The following is a 24,879-nucleotide window of genomic DNA, read 5'->3' on the forward strand; positions in this document are numbered from 1 at the left end:
ATACTCTAGATCAGCCGGGAGCCATCTTGTGGGCCCGTCCAGGGCTGCGGTCAAAGTGTGGCGTGCTGCGAATGTGAGTTTGGGGTGGGAGAATCGACTGACGCTGGCGACTCCGCTTTATGCTTCTGAACGTTTGGGATGTCTCTGGTCTACTAAGGGTTTTGAACGCTGGGATGTGATTGGGATTTGTAAGGTGGGTGACGTTTGTGTGAATGGTCGCGTGAAGTCATTCCAGGCCCTTAAGGCGGAATACGACTTGAGTGATAGAGAGTTTTTCCGGTATCTGCAAGTCCGGCATGCCTTGGCCTCGGTTTTGACTCCTGATGTGACCCTACCCGAGTCTTCCCCCCTTGAAGATCGTATACTAGATGGACACTTGCCCGACAGCACTATCTCGCTCATCTACAAGAAACTGATTCATAATCGTGCGGATTTGTTGACCCGACTCCGGGAGTTGTGGGTCGGTGATGGATTGGAACTGGATGACGAGGACTGGCAGTTGGCACTCTCCTCCCCAAAGGAGGTCGCCATTCCTGCCCGTCTTCGTTTGGTGCAACTTAAGATCCTCCACCGGGTGTATGTGACTGGTCCGCGTCTAGTCGTGATGGGTTTTTCCCCAAATGGTTTGTGTAAGCGTGGCTGTGGGATGAGCGCTACTTTTTTGCACATACTTTGGGAGTGTCCTGTGGTGGCGGCCTATTGGGTGGATGTGCTTGCGATAATGACTGTGGTGACGGGTGTTGTTCTGCGACCTGAGGCCCGACGATGCCTGCTGAATGTGTGGGAACCCTCCGATTACTCTGTGGCCCAGACTAGATGGGCGACCCTGGGTTACATGGTCGCGAAGCGCGACATTGCGCAACTCTGGGGCGCATCCCGACCTCCTGACGTTTCGGTGTGGGAAGACAACATGGACTGGTCCATGTTCCGTGTGAAGACAGTCTACGTGGCTAGGGGCAGGCCAGGGGCGTGGACGAAAATCTGGGGTCAATGGAATGCATACCGTGGAGAAATTGGTACCCCTCCTTTGGTTGCCACCTCCGATGTTACCCTGTCTCCTTAGGCCGACGTTCCCGGAATTTTTCATTCTGTTCTAGGATCTTCCTGTCCTCCCTACTTCCCCCCCCCTCACGGCCTTACCGAATCTCATTGATTTACGTCTGTTCTCCTGTTTAGTGACCTTCCCCGCTGCTTTTTGGGCTGACTTGATTATTGCACTCGCCTTGTTTTTGTGTTCGTTATTTTTATGTTTTATATAGAAAATTGTTGTATCCTGTTCTCTGTTTGGAGCAATCTCATTCTATGATTTGGCCTGGCCTCGGGACTGATTGTTTAATTCATGTGTAATGCTATGTGACTTAGCGGCCAGCCCGTGTGGTTGTGGGCCCATCCTTGTATTTTATATGATTGTTCAATAAAAAAAATTTTAACCAAAAAAAAAAAAGAACCTAGCAATGATTACGTAGGCAATATTTTATTCTTAGTGGTAATTGGGGCAGAATTCTTACATGAAATGTTTGCAGCAGTAAATCTAACTGAAATCCAGTCAGTCAGTCAATTATCTTTATTTTGCTGTATTTTTACTGCCTATAAAGTACACAGAGTAAAAAGAAAGACATTAAAAACAATCCAAAATCAAGCGCATTTATAAAACAATATTACAATCAGTTTAAAATACATTATTAAAACAATTACTAATTCCTTTGAAATTCTAAATAAATCTTGTAATATTTCAACCCTAGCAACCAGGAAAGATAGGTGTTATAAAGTGCTGAATGGCAATTGATATAAATACATTCACATCTTAAGTGGACTCAGGGTTCCCAAGCTAGGCAAGCTCTCCTCCATTTCATACAGGACCAAAGAAATGAAGCTAACCCAAAACATAGGAATGAGTCATTATGTTTTTTAAAGAATAAAGTGCTGGGTGACATTGGCTGAAATTATATTGGCGCAATAGGGGCAGGATGTACCTTGACCTTTGCTCTTTATAAAAACAACAAAAGAAGATTAAATGAAGATCAGACTGCTGAGAACTACAATTACAGGGTCATGCTGTTAAATCACTAAGCGAATACCTCTTCAGTGGGAAACCCATCATCAGGGGGATTAGATTAAGTTAAAATCTCACCAAACTGAATCTATGTTGTAAATTCCCCACCCTATCTAAATACAAATAGTCCACTTGCAGAGTGGGTTGGGTCATTTGATATAACCTCACAGAAGATTTTCAAAAAAGTTTTCTTCTTTTCTCTCGTATTCTGCCTTTAATGCAAACATTGCCTTTAATCTCAATTCAATTTAATTCCTTTATTCAGATACAAAAGCATATCCATTTAACGTGCAATTCACATAACAGCACATTACGATACACAAATTCATAATAATCATGATAACAACATAAAAAACGAATTCAGTAAAAACAAAGATCATAAAGTGCACACAACGTTGCCGGCTCGTATAGCAGTTTTCAGGAAAGTGCCAACTCCGCAAATCAATTCATCATCCTTCAATTGAGGATATTCCTATATGCTATTCCAAGTTGGACAGGCGAATAAAAAAAACGGAATTAAAAACCCTTTGGCATAGTTTATGTAAAACTTACAAAAGAATAAAAAGTGAAATGTAGTTTGCCCCCTCTAGATTATAATGATATCCAAGAAGAAAGCAAAGCAAACATTTTACTGTGCCAGCCCTTAGACCAAAAAGGAGGCCCCTCTCCCAGCTGCCTATAGGTTTAGTAAGATAACAGGCCAGCTGATAAAAGATGTTCTCAATAGACATGAAAGTGACTACAGTTGTTTTTTTGGACTCTCTGTCAGTTCTTGCCTTGTTATAATGTGTATATAATACCATCCGGAAAGCTTTTTTGCTAACATAATCTATCTCATTTGGACATAAGAAGATCTGTTCATAGTTAACCATGCTTAAACTCGATCTCACCGCAGCTAGCCAAGGCATATCCATTCCCCTTTCACATTATATGTGGCACCTCGCCTCAGTAATGTGGACAGAGATATTCTCATGCAAGTAGGCATGCTTTTCGCATAACCCCTTACTGCATTATTCTTGCTAGGGTGCTTCCATGTTGGTAATGCAGACTGTCACAAGAGAGTCTTCCTTTAACATGAGTTGCTTTATGGCTCCTGACCTGGTCATGCACTGGAAGTGATGATCGAGATCAAGATGTGGCGGAATATGCACCACTTGACCGTGATGTGTAGTTTCCATCTATCCACACTGTGTACAGCAACCCCAGAAGCCTATCTGGATGCCATCTAGAAGACAGCCTCATAACCCTACCTTTCTTTCTTGAAGGCTTTTTTACCTCTCAGGTCTAAAATCAGTACTCAGTATCTGCTGGGGATTTGGGAACTTCTGCAACTGAGGCATCTACATCTCTGGAATTCTGAATGATCAAATGCAGGATTTGAGATGCAGGACATTGGCAGGACCTTGGTGAAGAGCTTTGGTATCTTAGAAAAACTGTTTAGCAGAATCTCACAGCTGTTGCAGAGGGATGTCTCAGCAATGTCTCCGGATAGTTCTCCTTAAAGATGCCCTTTTAAGGTAACAAAGCAGTACAGTGCCTCTCGCTATATTTTTCCACATAATCCAGAGGAAATTACTAAGTGTAAGCCTACAAATTGTGCAGTTACCTGGACACCACAGGCAGTGTATTACAAAGCTGCCCTTACCACTGACATGCTCCTTAGATCGCACTCACAAATGTATTAAAATGACCTCAGTAGACAATCGCACAAATGCAGATGGCACTGCGGAATGACAGATGTCCCACTTCATACTGACTGCACCAATCTCAAGAATATTGCCCTCCCGGTTGATTGCTCCACCCTTAAGTGGCCTCGTTACCTTATATCAAGGTGCTAACTCTGGTATTTTTAAATACCCTGTTTTAGATTTGACTCATAAATGTAACCTACCTGCTCACTGTTTTCCGTATCTGCCCTTCTCACCTTGATCCCTGGGATTCTAAATTGAATACTACACTTCTCAATGATGTGCTCTGGCATGCTCTGACTCTAATTACTCATTGGTCTTGGTTCATGCTACCTGACATTCCTCATTTCTGGTACTCACCCAGTAAACACCCTGGTGCATGTTGCCTTCAACTACAAGGTCTTTATGTCCCGAATGCTAACTAATGCGAAGCTTTCCTTGTAAAGATGCCGCACTTTGCAATTAAATACATGGAAATGAATACATGGGAACAAAGAGTAGAAATGAAATGCAGTCTGGACAGTGTGCTTAACAGACTTTTCCAGTATTTCCTGGAGTCCATCTAGATGCAAAGAGGCAAAGGAAGGGAATCCTAGAGAGAGTTGCCTTGTGGGCACAGAGATCCTCCATTGACCTGTTGGCATCTAAGTGGGCAGAGTTGTAGGCTTCAAAGAGGTCGATCATAGGCAGCTCATTGGGTGGTGTGGGAAGGGTCAGTTTCAGTAAGCAGACTGTGCTGCAGCCATGAAGAGCCCTGTGCATGGGACTTTGACTGTGAATCTTTGTCTGCTTGTAACCAATGGAGACCCGTCAGTGCTGGTGTAAGCTATTGACTGGTTCTCTTTACAACAAGGGTGGTGCATTTAGCATACCCTTGTCCCCTGTGAAAAATTGAGGGAAAGAGGCAGGAAGAGGAGAAAAAGTCTTTCTAACAATCTCTTCTTACTATGCTGAGTATTACACACACATGTGCTTTCACAGTAAAGGGCATTGATGCTCTTGGGTGGAACAACTGCCCAATTCCCAGTTCCATCAGTCTTACAGTTACAGGCAGAACCCTCAGAAAGTACCTGCTAGAGACAGTGAGCTGTCAACATAGCTAGAAATATTAGACAAAACCGGAGGCACCAGTCACCCAGTTGTTAGCATAGCAGAAGTGCAGAAGGAAAATAAAACAAAAACATACAACACATTACGAGGTGAGAAGGCATTTTTTTCAATATGAGAATGTGACAAGGAAATGTTGTTGAACTTAACTGAAATCATAACAAGATAAATGTAATTTTTTTAAGGTATATTTAATCTCGCTCACTCAAAGGCATCTGTTGGTGCCTAACACGGCCTACAACATGCACTGCTCCAGAAACAGGACCGTTCACACCTTTGAAAGACTACCTCAACACTGCTTCATCAACAGAAAACATTTCTGGAGAGACCACCACTCAACACTAAACACAAGTGATCAATTGGAGAGACCGCCTCCCAGATTTCTCTAGAGCTATGTTTAGAAACAGTCTTGCCTGTTATAGATTACTCATACACTTCTTCACTGATAGGAGCCTTCACTGCCATGAAAGAAGTACATTATACACTCACACATGGAAAATATCTCTAGAACTCCCATATCTACGCCAGCACCTGTGGAAGCCAACACTGGTATGGAGGGAACGCCTCGTGATCTACTCTAACTCTAACACACACTGTGCCACCTCTGGAAACAACTCTGATGGTCCCATTACACACTGCTTCCCATGTGGAACCATTGCCACAGAGACCCTTTCACGTATGGCCCTCTTCAAAAAGGCAATGGTGGTGAGATGCACACCTCTATTCATCAACGTTAGATTACTCCAAGTTATCATGACGCCATTTTATCCTTTATCGGCGTGCACGCTTGCTCCGCGCTCCGCCCAATTGCGCTGCAATTGTGAAACCAAACAGGGAGGAGCCAATCGTGACTCCATTCAAGCTGCACAGCCATCTTACAAATGAATCCAATAAATCAAATTCATATTCAATTTGTTTTATCCGTTCTATTCTTCTATGTTTTTCTTTTCATTTTCTTCAATTTATTTTACTCATTTGCTTCTCAATTAGCATGTTTCCACATAAACACTGGAGAAAAATGTTTCCACAAGTCACGATTTATTCACAGACACCCAATGCATTTCGGGACCTCCCTTCCTCAGGCGTTATCGTGACAAGTGCTCATTTAACTGCTTAAAAACAAGTTCCATAAACTCCTATTTTCAAGGCTTCTTTTTTCAGGCTGTCCCATATCCTTTCGCGGATCAACTCGGATGTGTCCCGCACACCTTTAGGTTACATTGTCAATGTAAGCTGAAAAAAGCAGCCTTGAAAATAGGACTTTATTGAACTTGTTTTTAAGCAGTTAAATGAGCAATTGTCATGATAACCCCTGAGGAAGGGAACATTTTTCTCCAGTGTTTAACACCTTGTGCCAAAATACCCTGCAATCTTGGGGTGCTCCTTGCCAGTTATTTGCAGGAAAACAGGTTTACTCTTGTTCTTGAAAGAAAGCTGCAACTATATTAAGTCAGGGAAACAACCTACCCATGGTCTGCAAGCGCCCCTAGTGTTGCAAGTTTGTTTGTGTTCTCCATCTTTGTTTAGGAAAGGCCACCATGGAACAGCGACAACTCCACTCCTTTGAGCTGTTCTGTATGCATGGAAATACCTCCACACTTGTGGGAATACTGTATGACCACATTCTATTTACAGGGGCAAAATCCCAGCTTTTCTGATCCTGTGAATCAAAAAGGGCAAATTGTCTCTGCATGTGGTTGTTTTTTCACCTACATTTCATTTAGGTGCACAATTACATTTGTGAATCAGGTTCGCACTTTCCGCTCATGCATAGCCAACCAAGAGAGACCAACTGACACATTACTTCACACATGAGAGGAAATATTTATTTATTTATTCAAAGTTTTATATAGCGCGAACAAGATCCTTACAGATATCAGAGCGCTTCACAGAACAGGGGTAGGGGCAACAGGAATGAACAAGATAATGGGGGCAGCATAGTAATCACTAACATAGTAGGATAACAATCATGTACAGAAACATATCAAAATACAATCAGGTAAACAAGTAGTATAAGACGGCACTAGTCATTGCTCCCACTACAGAAGGGTTTAGGTAAAGCCTTGGATGTGTAGATGGCTTATACCAATTTCTTAGGATAGAGAAAGCTCTGGGTGGGGGCATCGGGAGGGTGAGTCAATACACCAAAGTGTAACATATATTGGTCGGTAGTAAGAGAGTAGCGTAGTAGTGACACCATATGGTAGGAGTATAGTGCCAAAGAACAAGGTGATCAGTGATACAGAGCGATGCAGAGTCTCAGGTTCAGTATCTATAAAGTTCAGGAGATCTTGGCCAGAAGGATTGTTTTCACCTCTTTCTTGAAGAGTGCAGTGGAGGAGATAAGCCTGGTTTCCGGAGGGAGCGCATTCCAGATCCTGGGTGCCATTCCTGAGAAGGAGCGCTTGTGTGTTTTCTCTTTCCGGAATCTACGAGGTTTCAGGAGTAGATTTTTTGTGCTACGATTGGATCTCGACTCTCCTGATATAGACAACTTTTGCGCGAGGTAGTTGGGTGCCTTGTGGTGCACGGCCGAGTGTGTCATTACTGCAATTTTTAGCTGTATTCTGGCTTCAAAAGGCAGCCATTTTAGAGATTTTAAGTCTGGGGATATATGCGAGTGTTTTCTTGAGCCAGTAATGAGTCTCGCGGCAGCGTTCAGGGAGGCTCTTAGGGGTGCTGTTGTGGATAGCGGGAGTCCGCTGAGGGCTACAATTCCGTAGTCTATGCGAGGGATGACTAAAGCTTGTACAGCAGTTTGGAAGTCTTTGGCAGGGAGGAAGGGTTTAAGTTTCCTCAGTGTGTTGATTTGGAAATTAGCTACTTTTGTGGCTTTGCTAACGTGCTGTTGCATGTTGAGCTTGGCGTTGACTGTGATGCCTAGTGATTTCGCTGAGTCCACGATGGTTGGTTGGACATTGAGTGCTGTTAGGTTATTGAGCCAAGTTTGGGTGGTGGAAGTTTTCGCCGGGGGTGAGATGAGTAGGAACTCGGTTTTCAGCGCATTTAGTTTGAGGTGATTATCGGCCAACCAAGTTTGAGTGTTGCTAAGTGTGGAATTCAGAAGCTTGATATCTTCCGGGGATTGTAGCTTTAGGTAAAGTTGTGTGTCATCGGCGTACATATGGAATTGAACATTGGATGCTTGGAGCAAGGTGGCGAGCGGTTCCATGACGAGGTTGAACAGTGTGGGGGAGAGGGAAGATCCTTGTGGAACACCTAGATCTGCAGGCACTGGTTTAGATAGCACATTGTCGATCTTGAACTTCTGCGACCGGTTATGAAGGAAGGAAGAGAACCATTTGAGAACAGTTCCCGATAGACCCATTCTAGTGCTTAGCAGCTCCAATAAGTTCTCATGTTTGACCGTGTCAAATGCTGAAGATAGGTCAAGAAGGATGAGGAGGCAGGACTCATTGCGGTCAAGGATTTGGATGGCGTCATCAATTAGGTGTGTCATAGCTGTTTCCATGCTATGTTTCGCTCGGAAGCCTGATTGGTGAGGGTTGAGGAGGTCATATTGGTCAATGTGTTTTGTTAGTTGGAGTTGGACACATTTCTCCAGCAGTTTGGCCAGGGTGGGGATATTGGTGATAGGCCGGTAATTGTTCAGGTCAGACGGGTCAGCTGTGGGTTTCTTGAGTATAGGTGTGACTTGCCCCACCTTGAGGGAGTCTGGGATGAGACCTTTTTGAAGGGAGCTGTTGATGATTTTGGTCCAGAGAGGGAGGAGCAAGGGGATGAAGTCTTTTACTGCATTAGCAGGTAGGGGGTCTGTGAGGTGATTAGAGGGCTTCAAGGTGCAGAGTAGTTTGTGTATTGCCCAGCAAAGTGCATTTTTAGCCTTGCCCTCTGCATTGGGGACCCCAGGACTGACTGGTGTGAAGGTGAACCCTTCATTCCGCCCCCCATCATTGAATGTTTGGCCTCACTGAAGCATGCAGAGGGCAACAGTGATGCACTCTTTCAGATGCTCTGCTGGTGATGCTCATGCAACCTGTATTTGTCTTCCTTGCTCCACAGGGTTGTTGTAAGCGCTCCTCTTACAGGAGGAGATTCCCGCCAAAAGACCGGAGCTCTCTACAGATGCAGCTACATACAGGAAGCTTGCGAGCCAATCCCAGTAAACAGTAAGTACATCCTTTGCAAAATGGGGTGCGCCTTTCGTGTGGGGAAAAGAGGATGGTTTGGAACTAAAGGCAAAAAGATGATGGCTAAAGAGTTTGACATAACCCCGCACATTATTTGCAAAGTATCTTTATTTCTAGCATAGTGACCCCACAACAGTTCTGATTTTCCACATTAATTGAATTCTTACTTTTTCTTTGTTTTGTACCACATTATTCACAGGTGCGGGTCAGAGACATTTTAAGGCATGGGCAAAGTGGGCAATTACCCAGGGCTCCCCCATTTCCAAGGGGCCCCAAGGGAAAGCAAGCTTTCTCTCTTTTATCTCTATTTTCTTTCTATGTCAAAGCCTCTCACTCTCTGCCTATCTCTGCCTCAGAATCTGTCTCTCTACCCTGTGTCATCATTAGGCTTTTTGGGGTCCTGGATAAGACTTTTTTTCCACTATTATTGAATGACCCTGTTAAAATGCAACATATAATTTAAGAATAGGACACGTTACAATACAAACTTTTACAACGAATGCCTTTACAACACAGTTTTTACATCGCATAATCCATTACACCGCATGATTTTACAACGCATGCCATCACAATGCATTTTTAGAAACTACACTTACAACGCATTCCATTACAATGCATTCCATTACAACGTACACCATTACAACACATAATACTTTTAGGGCAACAGTAGTGTAAGTGTTGGATTGCATAGGGGTAAAAATGACTATTCCCACTCCAGTGAGTGCAACAGTAGGTTAAGTGTTGGATAGTATAGGGGTAAAAATGACTATTCCCACTCCAGTGAGTGCAACAGTAGGGTAAGTGTTGGATAGTGTAGGAGTAAAAATTACTATTTCCTATTACTTACATTATAATGTGTTGTAATGGCATGTGTTGTAGTGGCATGCGTTGTAATGGCTGCATTGCAATGGCATGCAAAGTAAAGGATGTTGCGTTGTACTGACTGCGTTTTAAAGGTAGCACGTTGTAATGACTGTGTTGTGATGGTTGTTTCCCATAATGTAATAATGTTTGGAATCATCCAGGCTTGAGTTAGCAGGAAATGGGTAATACAATGCAAACTTTGTTTCTTACAGCAGTCCTCAAAATATGTCTTGCAAGGGCCCCCCAAATCCTTAAAATGACACTAGTGTGAGAAACCGATTACCCTCTGGTGAATGGCTGAGAATGTGTAAATCCTGCACTTTATGACTCATTGGGCTTTGGAGTCCTCTACCATGCATTCTACAGTCTTTTAAGGTTCTCCTTCAACTCTTCTTGGGCAAATCTACCTCACCTGGTAATGATCCTAAAATACGAACTAATAATGAAGGATGCAGTCATCGCCACAGTGATTATATAGCCTTAGAGTACTTTCTATGATTTTGAAGTCTTACGTTCTGCATTGATTCATTTTTTAACACATCTTCCCTATGGTTATTTTCTGCAGACCTGGTCAAAGAAATCAAAACAGAAAATTCGATATGACGATAATGCTATTATTCACCTGGCGCAAGCAGTCATGAAAGTTAGAGGATATAACACTCAGGATTATAGCAGTTCTATATTAAAATATTTGGACCAAATAGATAGTATTACAGAGTCTTTCTCTGTAATTGCTAAAGGTAAAATTGAAAGATGTCTAACTTATGGTATGACCCAGGCTGCTTGGAATTTCAAGCTATATTATACAACACATTTAATATCTACTCACAGCTGTGATGATTTGGATTCAAGTATTATAATGATCTTAGGCGAAAGTATACATCTCTGCCTAAGTCTTAAAAAACCTGGTTGAGTAATAGCAATTAAAAATCCATATATATGTTGGTTTCTAGTAGCCTCTGGGACCTCAGCTTTGCAAGAAGGGCCCAACATTTTTGATAACCAATTAATCTTGGCAGCCCTTCCCTCAAAATAATTTATTTTGATGCTGTAAGGTTCACAAATAATGAAGTCATGTTTGACCCAGATAAATCCATATCTAATGGGCTCGCAACATCTGTATACTAATTACCAAATACACTAAAGATAGTACCGTGCCTGGTCCAGATGGAATTTCAAAATCTTTTATTAAAAAAATCTCTAGAAGTCTGAATGAGTCATATCTCCCCTTATTTTCATTCGAAAGTCAAACTAGTCTAAACTGTGATTTTGTTTGGATAGGATAATATGGGAAACCAAATACTTAGAGAAAAAGACCCAATTCAGCTGCTAAAATTTGTCTGACTCTCCTGCTTCAGTGGTTGAAGAAGAAGGTGGAATAATTCTGTCTGATAATAATGGAGCAGACTGGCTATCACCCCAGTCTTGGTACAGTCCACCCAGGTGTATTCACTTTGGCATATTTAGTGGATGTCCACAGTAAGGGATAGCCTTCATGCATGCTTTCTGGACTTGTGTGTGTGATTCTGTTAATATCCTATGCAAGAGGCAAAACTTGAAAGCTTGGAGATTTCCCCCTTCACTCCTTTCATTGATAAAAGCCCACATTATGATACTTGGACCAAAGGGAAGTCGAGTTTTAAGGGTCATGTTTACATTAGCTGTGGCATTGATAATGGAGTGGAGCAAGGGTATATACTACAGCCGATGCTCTTTTCACATTACTCAGTGGGTTTAATATGTGCCCTTACATTTGCTAATGGCTTTCCACAGAAGAGAATTTACAGACATATAAAGATCTGCCTTCATGCTGTTGATAGGGTTATCCTCGATAGAACTCCAAAAGGTCTGCAGTGTCAGGTTGTCAGTCTCTATATTTTTTTTTTGAAGAATAGCATTTCTATAAACAACTCAAAATACAAAGAGCTGATTAGAAATGCAACGTAGAATTCCAAATCCATATTTGTCAACAGGTGTAGATATCCTTGGTTGCTATTGCTGATGCTTGTTGGCCAAATTCCTATTGAATTTTCTCTTAGTGAGTTGAGTTCCAGTAAGATTTGTGAGTGTATTAGTACTAATATTAGTCCAAACCACTTTCCCAGATGGTTCTTATTCGTCCTGAGTTCCTCTCTAGGAGTCATTTGCCTTCTCCTTGTCCTGACTACTCTACGGTGGTGGGTCACTTGGTCTCAGAAAATATAATGTATGCGTATAATATTGTATCCCTGAGTACGACCTAATTGCTATGACCATGCTTATGAGTTATTCCGACTGAAATTACTATATAGAATTTTGTTCAGCTTGATTATGGGTGTGTTGGTTATTCTACAACTGGTTTTTAGAGCCGGCAATTCAGGCTGGAAACTTCACCTATGGCTTTGGCTGCAGCGTCAACCAATTCATATTTTCTATGTTTTTTTGAAAGGATAAACATAAAATGACCTTACCTGCCAATAATGCTCCCTTCCACTACCTTCCCCTACTTCTCCTACCCTTATATCTCACACCCCAACCCTCCCAGAGGATCCTGCATATGTTTACCACCTGCTTAGCTATGGCACTAAGGTCTGTGTGTGGCGCAGGACAGCTGTAATGAGGGCCGGCGCAAGAGAAAGGGGAGGAGTAAGCCATATCTCTGAAAATATTGTGCTCTCCTGCTCCTTCCCTGTCGCGCAAAGCTACACTGGTATGAGAGGCGCTACATAAAACAAATTAAATACATGTGAGATGGGCTATGGAGAGATGAGGGGCAGTGTTGGAGGGTGATGGTGATGGTTAGGGGAACATTAAAGAGCTCCAACAAGATTGTCGTATCTTGGTGCACCGTAAGGTCATCATTTACTGTGCTCTAAATGCCAATACAATTGAATATATCATAAAATGTGTTGTAGAATGCACACTTTAAGTACTTTTTTCTAAATTTTCTTGGATAGAGCACACCCTCTTCCCATGTCCCCTTTGTAGTGGTCAGGCTCGCTTACTGCGTTGGCTCGCAACACACCGTACAGAGGATGGACAAAGTGCCAGGGCTGCTTTGGGATCCCAGTTCAGCCTTGTGTGGCACAAAATTAAAAGTGCCCCATTTTGCAAATGAGATATAAAAACAAGCAGAGGCAAAGCCAATAGGTCTTGTCTTTGGGACCTCTTTGATAGGACTGCTTTGGGTTCCCAGTTCTGCCCTGTCTGGCACCAAATTAAAAGTGCCCTATTTAGCAAATGAGATATCTAAACAAGCATTAGCAAAGCCAATGGGTCTTGCTTTGGGACCTCTTAGGTTTCTGAATTGTTTGTTAGCATCACTAACATACTATGGTGTCACCCAAAAAAATAAAGTTGGATGTGTCCTTCACTTCCCAAATGAAAATATAATTTTTGCCTTTTACTCTCAACAACTCAAGTTTTTTGTGGGAAAGAGAGTTAGCCAAGCCGGACAATTCAAAAGTTATCCTTTGCAGGATACTTGAATACATAATGTCGATGTTTGAGCAGCTAGCCGGGTGACATGATTGTGGACAAGCCCTTGTGGGGTTCCGTGAGTCAGATCAGATTTTCCTGAAGAGTCTCTTTATCTTCTGAGCCCTACTTAACCCCTTCCTTGCTGTCCACGAGTGCAACAAAGGCACACCTGTGTACAGGAGGAGCCCTGTATTCTTGTCCTCAACGTTTGAGGCAAAAAAACTCATTGATTTCTGAACAGTGAGTGTTAAAACATTAAAGGTAACCATGTTGTTCCTGCTTATATTTTGCATGCTTTACAAAATCTTGCATTCCCTATGAGTGTTTGCTTTTTCCAGGATGTTATTATTTTTTTCCAGGCAGTGCATAATTTGAATTGAGTCAAATCTATGCATTTATAACAGGGCACAATTGGGTTGTAGCTGAAAGCAGTGCATGTTTCTCTCAGTGGGGCAGAAAGGTGTTCGGGGGGGGGGAGAGAATGTGGCACTGTGCCCAGAGCTACCAAATTTGGAACTGGGGAACTAGGATCAGGCATCATGACCAGTCACCCAGACCACTGTCCTGAGGGAGCACATTCCCTACTGGACCGTAGAAGGCCCCCGCTAGACCATAGAAGCCCTGGTCTCTTAGCACCAGCAGGTGGATCCTACTAGTGGCCAGTGTTGGCTAACCTTTAAAGCCTGTCCACCACAATCCATACTGAGGTTCACTTCCAGTCTTGCAGGAAGGCCTACAAAGCAGCAAACCCTAGATCAACAGAGACATTGTCATTGAGAATACAGGACCCTCGAGGCCAGTCCGCCTCACCCAATGGTGCCTCCATTGGCCTTGTTCCAGCATTAGTAGTGCAACTCACCAGGGATCGGCAATGCTTGATTTGCACGGTCATCAAACTAATGGGCATATTTACGAGGGCCTTGCGTCATGCTTGCACCACGGAACTTCATATATATGAAGCCACGCAAAGTCACTTTGCATGGCATTGAATGGTTTAAAAAAATATGGAGTAATGCAACACAATGGAAATCGCTGCTTTGCCTTACTCTGCACAAGGAAGGCATTGCAGTGGGTATTCCCACTCAACTTCCATGGTTTTTGACACATTCCCATCTTAACTTGGGAATGCATCGAAATCTTTCACCTCCCCAAGGTAGGCACAACAAGGAGAAATCTTTATTTCTCCCTGTTTTTTCCTCTATGTGCAGCATATAGCCTCTCAGGATTGTTTTTGTGCAGAAAGGTACACTGATGCCAGTGTGGGATTTATTCAAGAATACACTCAGAGGGCATCTTAGAGATGCCACCTGAAAAACAACCAGCCTCTGGTGGGTTCCCTGACTGCTACCACAAGACAAGTTTCTGGACCCCTGGGGTGGGAGCCTTGGCTCTCTGAGGCCAGAAACTAAGCCTTTCCTGGACGGAGGTGTTCACACCTCCCCCAGGTCAGGAAGCGCCATCTGTGGCAGGGGAGCTTCAAAGGCCTTTCCGCCTTTGCAACACCACCCCAGCCTCTCCTGCTATCAGGAGCATGCCCTCTTCCTGCCTTACCTCCTTTTTGGCAGGAAGGCAGGCGGGAAACATTAGGACAGCCTAGAAGATGCGCCCACCTCTGCCAACCCCACCCCTCAGGTGGGGGAGGAGAGATGTAGCCCACTGTTCAGTACCTGCCATCTTGCAGATGGTAGGCCCTCTCCAATCAGGGTTAGGCATTGTGCCCACTCCCCCACGTGGGGTGAGCACACCAAGGGTGCAGTCACCCTAAGGTCAGTAGCCGATTGGTTACTAATTTGAGACCCCTACAACGCTCCCTAAATACTGTGATTTGGAGGTTGCCCTGGACCCAGAAGGGAGGTTCCCACAACCTACGAAGAAGGACGAAAGAAGATGCACAGCAGAGGAGAACTGACTTGGTCCCAGCCCTACCAGCCCATCTGCAGTTTCCTGAGGTCCTGCGCCAGAAGTAATCTTGTCCTGCAGCCAGCGACCTCCAGAACCCATGGGAGGACTGACTGCCTTCAACAAAGGATATCCTGTGAACAGCAACTCTGTTCAAAAGAATCCCTAAAGAAAGTCTCTAAGCCTGCTGAAGACAAAGAAACCCGATGCCTGGGACCATCACTCCACCCGTCGCCTATGGCCCAAGTCCAAGTGGCCCACCAGTCCCAGCGAGGTCCGCTAGAGCTCCAGAGTCCAAATCCTCCATGGGTTGACCCCTCTAGGACTCCCTGACATTGCCTGCAGCCTCTGTATGGAGACACCCCCAACCTTGAGTGGCCCGGTAAGGTGAAATCCAACCTCAAAAGGCACCCCTGCATCTGGCCGCCCTACACCTTGGAGAAGAAGACCTGAGGTGGGCCTACGTCTTCAAACCCTCAAGCTTACCTGGTTCCTCCCATAAGACTTCTTGGACCGAGCTTGCAGCTAAAAAACAAAACCGGCAATCTCCATAGGATTGCATTGGGCTCCTGACCCCTACTAAGCACTCTGCACTCGGCTGCCCCGGCACCGCTCGTTTAATGGACTTAGTGCTGACCTGGGACCCCCTTTGCTCTGACCTTAACCCTAGGAGCTTGACTCCCAAGACCAATAGCCTACCCATGAGCAGCCACCAATCAAAGGCCCCCCTAACCCAATAGGCTAACATTGGGCATCAACACTCTACAGCCAGCTGCCCTAGAGCCGCTGAGGGTGCTTTTTGAGTTCATCCTTGACCTTGGGGGTTTCCTTGTTCTAACCCCTGAAACTCAACCCTCAAGACCGATTACTTACCTGCAAACCGATAACCACATTTTCCTCCATAGGATTGCATTGATTGTTTTTCTCTGGAAAAAGTTCTGTGTTCAGTTGTGTTTGTATGAAAACCTAAGTAACTGTGTTTTTAATGTAAAAGCGTTTTACTTATATTTGTCTAGGAAATGTCCCAGTGTTATATCTAGGCATATCACACTGAGTAGAAAAAGTAACCTAAAAAGTCATCACAAAGTAATCCAAAAGTAAGTACAACGGTTTTTAGGCATTGTACCAACCTGTAACAAAGTCAAATTCATTCAGCTTGCATATTCTTATCAACTTGTCTGAAATTACAATTTTACTTACCACTACCAAGTCCTGCTTGGTTCTAAAAATAAAATACAATAAAAGAAGTGTTTTTATACAAACAATTGGTCTGAGTTCCTTCTTTGAGTGTGTGCTATCATTTCTTGTCTGAGTGTTCAATAAATGCTCACCACTACCCTCCGATAAAGCATTACTGCTCGCCCACACTACCACAAATAGAGTGTAAGGTATTATCTTCTTTTACCTTTGTAAGCCTTTGGGGATCCACTGGACTCTGTGTACACTATACCAAAGTAAGGTATAGTCTACACAGAGCCAGCTTTCTACACTCATAATTCCAGAGTTGATACATTTGCAATTCTCAATACTAACTACATTGAGTAGTAATTACACAAACTTTTAATATAATAGTTGTATCTCATTCATCTGATACTGCTTAAAGCATCTGCAAAACCAACATGTCTCGGTTGTATTAGGTGTATATATTCACTTTTGAGTGTTATGTCTAGATACAATAACAGGAAATACGAGGCTTCTAATGCTGGCCTCATGACATGTTGCGTGAAGCACATACAAAATATAGGACTACAATTTTGCATTGACTGTGGGGCACGGAATGATATAATCAATAGTGCTCCCCAAAACGTGGGCTCTCCTGTCATAGAATTTAAACCCAAATGTTATGGTTTGAAAAAGAGAGGAGAAGTGCTGATGTAAGAAACTACATGGTTCGAAGACAAATGGCTTATGATTCCACTTATAAGTGTATTTGGGACATTCTGTGATTAAAATACATTTACAATGTGGGATATTTTGTCAATGTCAATAACTCATCTATTAAACCTCAAATAAACGTGTATCTATTGGTTGCATTAAATACTGTTCTAAGCTGTAACTGGTCAGTGAAATGCCAAACATACTAATAAAAATTGGAATGTTTTGCTCTTTCAAGCCACACCTCTCACTCCGCCCACTGTCCCAATCCTCTGGTTCCCGCCCCCTGATACTCCGCCCACAGTTCCCCTACTTTTTTTCCCCACTTCCACCACTGGCAATAACACTGCATGCAGTACTATATTGCAAGGGAAGCACATATTTAACATTCTTAACTCCACTTATACTTACCTCCTAAGGTAACTATGGGTTGATACAAGAACAGTAAACATATACTTACCTTAGAATGTAGTGTGTGAAATATAACCTTAAGTCGATGTTGTCGGCTTGATTTTTTTTTTTAACCATCCTCATTAGGTTTTAAAACTTTTATAACATGGTTTACAGACCAGCCATGCCGGCTGATTACGTATATCAATGCCACATTGGTGCCACCACAACCTCAATATTCATGTCATGCTTTTCGGGTGATATGTGTCGGCCTTGAGATAGTAACGTATAACTGCTTCTGCTGTAGGCATAGCTGCTGTCTTGAATTTAAACTCTGTTATGTACTAGTGTACACTGAACTGTGTTGATTGTATTATATATTTGTATTATCTGTGTGTGTTGTTTAATATATATATACATATATGTGTGTGTGTGTGTGCAGATGTATGTGTGTGTGTATCCATTTGCCCATGTATATATGAGTAATATATATTTTTTAATCAATGTATTTTTTATTTACCTTCTAAATCCGAGCTTGGGGGTCGATTAGGATTGCGGTGAATCCGCCTCCTCCGGGCCGGCGGACGCCACCGCCGGCCCGGAGGATGCGGATTCACCGCTGCGGTACATGAAAAGACCCCCCGCCACATTAGGATGGCTGGGGGATTATCGGCGGACGGGAAGACCGTTCGCCGCCTTTCCGCCGCGGTCGCCTTCCGACCGTGGCGGAAAAGCTCTAATATGGTGGCGGTGTCTATCAGACACCGCCAGCCATATTAGGATGTGCTTCAGGACATGCCTTTCCATGACGGGAATGCTGCCACGGAAAGGCCTTCGGTCTTTTCTTTGGGGGCCCGTTGCGGGCCCCCAGGGTGAAGGGGGTGCACATGGGGGGTACCTATGGTACCCCCTGCATTTACATGCACAAAGCGGCAGGCACCACGCGGTGCCTGCCGCTTTGTGCATGTAAATGCAAAGCATGCATTTTTAACCTGGCGGCGGGTGCTGCTTCAAGCAGCACCCGCCGCAAGGTTAAATATACGGGACGTGACCACCAGTGTGGCGGTCACATCCTAATTGCACCGGAGGGACCGCCGCTGCCCCTGCGGACGGTCCCTCCACCTCGGGGGTGGGGGACGGACGCAGGTCCGTCCGCCATCCTAATAGGCCTCTTAGTGTTAAACTTGGTGTACAAGGCCCTTAAGATCTTTCCGTTCCTTATGTCTTTTGAAGAAGCAGACACCTCACAAACCCTGTTTCTTTGGTGCCAGTTAAGAGGTGTCAGTGTTTCGTCAGTGTTCCCTGGCACTGTTCTTTCTACCCTGATGTCAAAGTTGATAAAGTCAGTGGTAGTAACCACAGATGTGTTTACATCCTGTCATTCCCACCCCGTGCCCTCAGCCCAGCCTTAGCCGCAGGAATCAAGGCTTTTGGGTCATTGAGGGTCAAATGGCGCCTTATGTCACGTCCGTTACCTGTGGCATTTTGTTGAATTAACAGGCATACAGTGATTGCCAACTTCATTTTAATATTAGATTTTTACCCACATTTGACTAAGATATCTCCTGTTTACTCGTTCATTCGATGAGTCTCTATTCATCTTAAACAGCCTTAAAAGAATACTATAATAATAGAGATATCAATTAAAACTCATAAAAAATACAAAAATAATACAGATATCAATAAAAACATTCAATGGATCAATCATGGCAGTATCCAATTACAGCATTCAATAAGTGGGCGTACAGTAATAAAACAAGCATCATTATAAAACATTCAGTGGGTCAATTTCAGCAGCATCAGCTGACATCATACAATGGCTGGGCACACACTTAATAGCATCACAAAGAGAGCTATTGACCGTATTGCTTCCTAATGTAAAGTGCTTGTCGTGTAAAATTTATAGCAGCTAGGCAACCTTCTGGGGGCAGATTTACAAGAAACTGACGCATCTGTATAGATGCGTCAGTTTCCCTGCGCCTGCGTGAAAAACCCTTGCCCCACCATAGATGCTCCATATTTATAATACAGTTTCAAAAGGAGTGGGTAACCCAATATTCCCTTGGAGGCTTGGGCGATAAAGATACAAGAAAAAAGTGTTTTGCCTACAAGGGATTTTGTTTATCAAATATTTTTAGAGATATTCAGGTACATGCATCATTGTAGGAATTTGCGATTCCTAAATTGCGAAAATTAAGGAATCGCAGTTTAGGAATCGCAAATTCCTATGCATCAAGAAATCGCAAAAGTTTTTGCGATTTCTTAATTTTCCTTATTTGCGATTCCTTAATTGCGAATCGCAATTAAGGAATCCCTTTACATTGATTCCTATGGGCCTAGAGGCCCATAGGAATCAATGGGAAGGCATTCTCATTTTGCGAATTCGCAATTAAGGAATCGCAAAATGAGAATGCAATTTTAAGGGTGCAATTTCAAGGACCCCCCCTGCACCCCTGAAATGTCACGTAAGTACATTTTACTCACACACATGTCCCAAGGGCATGTGTCTGTGTGTAAAATATAAGTTTCAAAAATTACCATGAAGGTTTACTTCATGGTAATTTTTCCCTTCCTAATTGCGAATTCGCAATTTAAAAAAAATCATGCATAGCATTTAAGAAATCCCAAAATTTGCGATTTCTTAAATGCTATCGCAATTTAAGAATTCGCAAAAAATTGCGATTTCGTAAATTGCGAAAAATGGAAAAAAAACGATGCATCCCAAAAAAGGTTTTTGCATTTGCAAACGGACGCATTTTGCGATTCACACCGTTTGCGAATGCAAAAAGGCTTGATGCATGTGGCCCATTATCTAAAAAGTATTTCTCAAGGTTACACTCTAATTAGTGGTGAACAACAGTTTTAATCAAACAATCAATGAATCATTTCAAAGAAACATAATTTTGAAGAAACAATTGAAATATAACACACAGGGCAAAAATCTACTTTTTTCTTTCTTCTTTTTTCTTTTTTTTTCTTGTATATTTACAATACGGCGCACTATGGCACAAGGATTGACAGATGCGTCAGAAATTCTGACGCATCTGTGGCGGAAAAGTCACACATTGCTGGAGTCATGTCGCAATCACGACGCAACTCCAGCAATGTATGTTGCGGCCTATTTCCAATGCACTGCGTCACTACTTCTAAGGTTTTGACGCAGTGGCGTCCTAAAAGTGACGCAGTGAAATCTTGTAGGCTTTCATGCATGGGAACGCCTACCCTGCATACATTATACCTGACGCAGGTATAATGTCACGCAGGGCTGTACAACGTGAAGCATCTCCCTAGATGCGTCACGTTGTAAATTTGCCAGAATTTTTTAACACCTCCGTTGTGTCAGAAAAAAATGAGGCAACTGCAGCGCAAAACTGTTGCAAGAGGCTTGTAAATCTGCCCAAAGAGGTTTACTCTGTGTAACGACTTTTGTCAGAATGGACAGTTTTTTTGCCTCAATTTTGCACAGAGTAGACCACAACGCTCCATTCACTTACTATGGCTAATGGGTCACGTGAGTTCATGGGCGGAAGCTTGTCAGTGTTGCTGATGACAGGGCACTATCATCCAGCTGCAGTTTGTCCATCAGTAAGTTCCCCACTCACAGCTTTGTTTTTTTTTGATAAGGAGACTCACGTGGGCCTAGTTGCACAACTTTCAATATGAGTGGTTTCCTCATTTGTGGCTTTGCACAACCTTAAGAGCACAAGTTTTCCCCAACGTAGGTGAAACAGGAACTGAGAATAGTGTCATGGGAAATGGTGGTCACCCATGGGGCTTGATAGGCACAACATGGCGCAATTTCTAGGGTTTAAAAGCTCAAGATAGCAGTACAGAGACGGACTCGGTCGTACCTATGACTAGAGGTGAGCGAGCCAACACATTAACAGGAGAGTCCAGCCGGAACTGAACCAAGGGTCAGGATAACCTTGGCTCTAAGCCTTGAAAATATTTGGCATGTAAATTGTGCAAGAATCATCTTGTAAATGTATGACTAAGTCTCTACAGATTTCAATAATGTGCTTTTCTTTAACACGTGGAAGCCTTTTACTTTAGTTTCTATGTATGTATATTTTATATGTGGAAGAGTTTCACCTTTGCACAACATCAGAATATTTCGCTCCATCGAGAAGTAGTTATTAAAAGTTGCAGGTTTTAAACACACACCTAGGAGCGTTTATGCCGGACCCTCCACCTTCATGTCGATAAGATTAGTGCACTAAGAGGCGGGCGAGGGCTCTTGCTTCTGAATATGTATGTTCCTTTCTTGGTATGGGTGTGATACCTACATGATCTCCCATTCAACACAGCCCTTGGATCTGCATACTCTTTGTAAATTCATTCACGATCCCTGTCATAGCCATGAAGGCCATCACAGTGGGTCATGTAGAGCCTTACATTGGAGGCAAAGGAGTTCCTTGTGAGTGTCTTGGGGGAGTTAATGACCTCTCATCAGTCTGAGCCATGTGAGTACGGTTTGTAGTGAGTCCGTTGAATGGATTGTGCTGCTAGATGGGCTTGCCACTTACAGCGCCTAACATAATAACTTATAAGCCAAACAATATAACAAGTCAACCAAAACCCCATCTTCAACAACCCCCCCTCCCTATACTTCCCCCCCAAAAGAAGCATCTGTCACCCAAACACTATCCCCATCACAATCGTGGGTGGTGAGGGAACTGATCACAAAATCGCCGTTACTGACGCTCTGAGGCCCTAAAGCTAAAGAAGGATTAATGTTGCCGGTGTGCGTAAATATTGTGTAATAAGTGATACATAAAGGCCATGGAGACACCCTGTTTCATCAAATACGTTATTATTATCTGCATTAGCCTGGGCTGGGGGCTCCTTGGTGGCACCATTCTCTGCTTCGGGTGATCCCCGAGCACCTTCCTTGTCTAAGTTCGAGTTGGCTCAGACATCGCAGTGGCCCTTACGTGAGCGCTGCCTCCATCCGGACCGACTCTTCCCTGCGTCCAATGACCCTGGAGTTCCATTGCCTGGGTGATCCCTCCATGACAGCAGTGAGTTCGGCTGCAGGGGGCATTGTTCTGTTAACCATTTCCAGGCCTCAAAGAAATTTTGTCCTTGAGGATGACCCACTGGGAAGAGGAGTGTATATTGTAGCGCCATGGACCTGAGTTTTTTTTTACTTTGTCAAGTAAGTGACAAGTTTGTGAGTTAAGCCTGGGCCTGTCTAGTATAATTTAAGACTAAACTCACCCAGCTGGATTAGTACATGAGTTGCTCTTTTATTAGTTCCTCCCACAAGATCAAGTCCCTGTCTCAGAAATTCAGGATGTTGACTATCATAGGGTGTAGTAGGGCAGAGCCCCCAGAGGGATCCTTTGTGCCAGGGACCTATGGGCTTGTTCAATGATCAAGCTTGTGTACAAGTGGACTGGATCAATCCAAGAGGTAATTCATTAATCCAGAAAAACTGGTGTTCCCCTCCGCCCCCTCAACGAATCCAACAAAGCAGAGGTTGCTTCTGCAACTTCTATTATTGCCATCATCTGCCCTGGTGGTAAAGGCCTTGGAGGTTGATGTCAGACTAGACACCTCGATTTTCAGCTCACATATCGCATCCTCCAGTTCTAAGATGCACCCCTCTGCATTGAAGACCCTCGCTGTAATGTTACCAAGATCCTGGTGCAAAAGTACAACACCCACTCGTACCTCCCCATCCTTGGATTTGAGGAATGTGTGAGTCCTTGATCACTTGGAGCATTACTAAGGGTGTCTCCTCCACCCTGGGCCTGGACAGTCTGGATTTCTCTTCCTCGAGCCCCTTTATGACCGCCAGTAGGAGCTGTAAATATGTTGATCTTGGATTGAGCCAGGGTTACCGGGGGTCAGTCGTGGCCCATGGTATCTCCCAGGCTCCTCTTATCGCCGTTAGGTCCCTCCACGGCCTTTGTAGGCCAGCAGTATGTTAGACTCATGGACTCCGGCCCACTTGCCTTGCCGAGTTGGGTGCAGGTGACAGAAGCATCTGGAAGCCACAGATATTTGCCCCTTTGTGGCCCATGCTAGAGCCCCTGATCTGTGCCGCTCACTACAAAACTCTCCTGCTCTCCGGGGGCCTCCTACTGGCACACTGCACCTCCCCCACACTGTTGACAATGCAGGGTCCCGGACCCACATGACCTTTATGGTTTTGAAAGAGGTTAGAGGGCCTCTCTCCCCATCTCAGATCCGGCTGGTCACGGCCATAATGCCACACACAGGCCACACTAAGAAGGAATTGCCTTGTGTGACGCACTTTAGGTCCCACATCGCCATTTCTCACAGTTGCCAATGCTGCTGGGATCCGGGCCACTGTCCTGGAAGTCGGTTTCTGGCTACTGTTACAACCCCCCCTCCCCCAGGGTTTGCTGGGTGGGGATGCTGCCGGGTGATGGGCCGCACTCCGCTGCCACCCCAAGATCCGCTTCCACAAACTAGGTCCGCTGAGTCATTAAAAAGGCGCCTGCCCGAGCCGCCGTCCCTGACAGCTGTGCTGGGCCAGAGTGGCTCACTGGGGTTCTCCTGTGCTCATGGCCTCCCGGAGCAGCCCAGTGGGGCAAACTGACCGCCAGCACCATTGTCAGTAAGTGTGAATTGGGAGCCGAGCGGGAGCTCAAGAAAGAGAAACCACCATCTTGGCCATCCCGGCTCCACCCTTATTTTTCACTTAATTTAAATGAATGGTAAAATCAGATTTTGAAATGCTTGGGTGGAAAAGTAACTTTGTTACAATATACTTTAAGATGCTTATCAGTTCTACCACTGATCACACCAACAGAACGTAAATACACATCCTTGGCTGGAAAAGTTAACAACTCTGGATCAGAGTAAAATTGCCTGCCTCCAAGCCCACGAAGTGGGTAAAAGCTGATAGCCACTTAGCAGGGATTAGCTAACTAGGAGTGGATGGGAATATTTGGCAGAACAAAGGTAAGTTTTAGCACTACTATTTTTGACTTGGAATGTCAGGAAGCACGTTTCCTATTGGTTTCGACAACCCTTTCAGACAGGCAGGCTCTATTTGCAGTAGGGAGAAGAATCTGTTTTGTGACATCAGATGCTAGAAGACCTAATCTAAATGCAGGGGTGACCAGGGAGCTGAAGTTAAGGCTGCCAGGTGGCTGCTGGTATCTCCCATCTTTAAACAGTGGCTTTCAGTAAGGCAAAGAAGATGTGCTACAAAGGGGGATGGAGAAACTGCAAGGAAATAGTCAAGATTGGGAGATAGAATTTCTTCAATCACAGGCTAGTGCATAGATATATAAAATCTTACACCTCAACCACCACCTCCTCATAACATTCCTGGACCTGGCAAGACTCCTTCTGAAGGTGAAGGCGCTGCTGGAAGAGGGGTCTTGACTCCTGCTGGAAGAAGAGGACTCAAAGA

The 24,879-nt window shown here is 44.0% G+C and overlaps 1 protein-coding gene across 1 annotated transcript in view; it reads left to right on the forward strand.

The window, feature by feature from the left end:
- Positions 1-24,879, forward strand: part of LOC144768869 (integrin alpha-M-like) — a 337,089-nt gene that overhangs the window by 58,446 nt on the left and 253,764 nt on the right. Inside the window, exon 3 of the mRNA XM_078652877.1 lies at positions 8,872-8,978. Within this exon, the coding sequence (XP_078509003.1) occupies positions 8,872-8,978 (107 nt within the window). The remainder of the gene's footprint in view (positions 1-8,871; positions 8,979-24,879) is intronic.

The sequence above is a fragment of the Lissotriton helveticus genome, chromosome 7 (assembly GCF_964261635.1).
Source record: "Lissotriton helveticus chromosome 7, aLisHel1.1, whole genome shotgun sequence".
Lineage (NCBI taxonomy): Eukaryota > Metazoa > Chordata > Amphibia > Caudata > Salamandridae > Lissotriton > Lissotriton helveticus.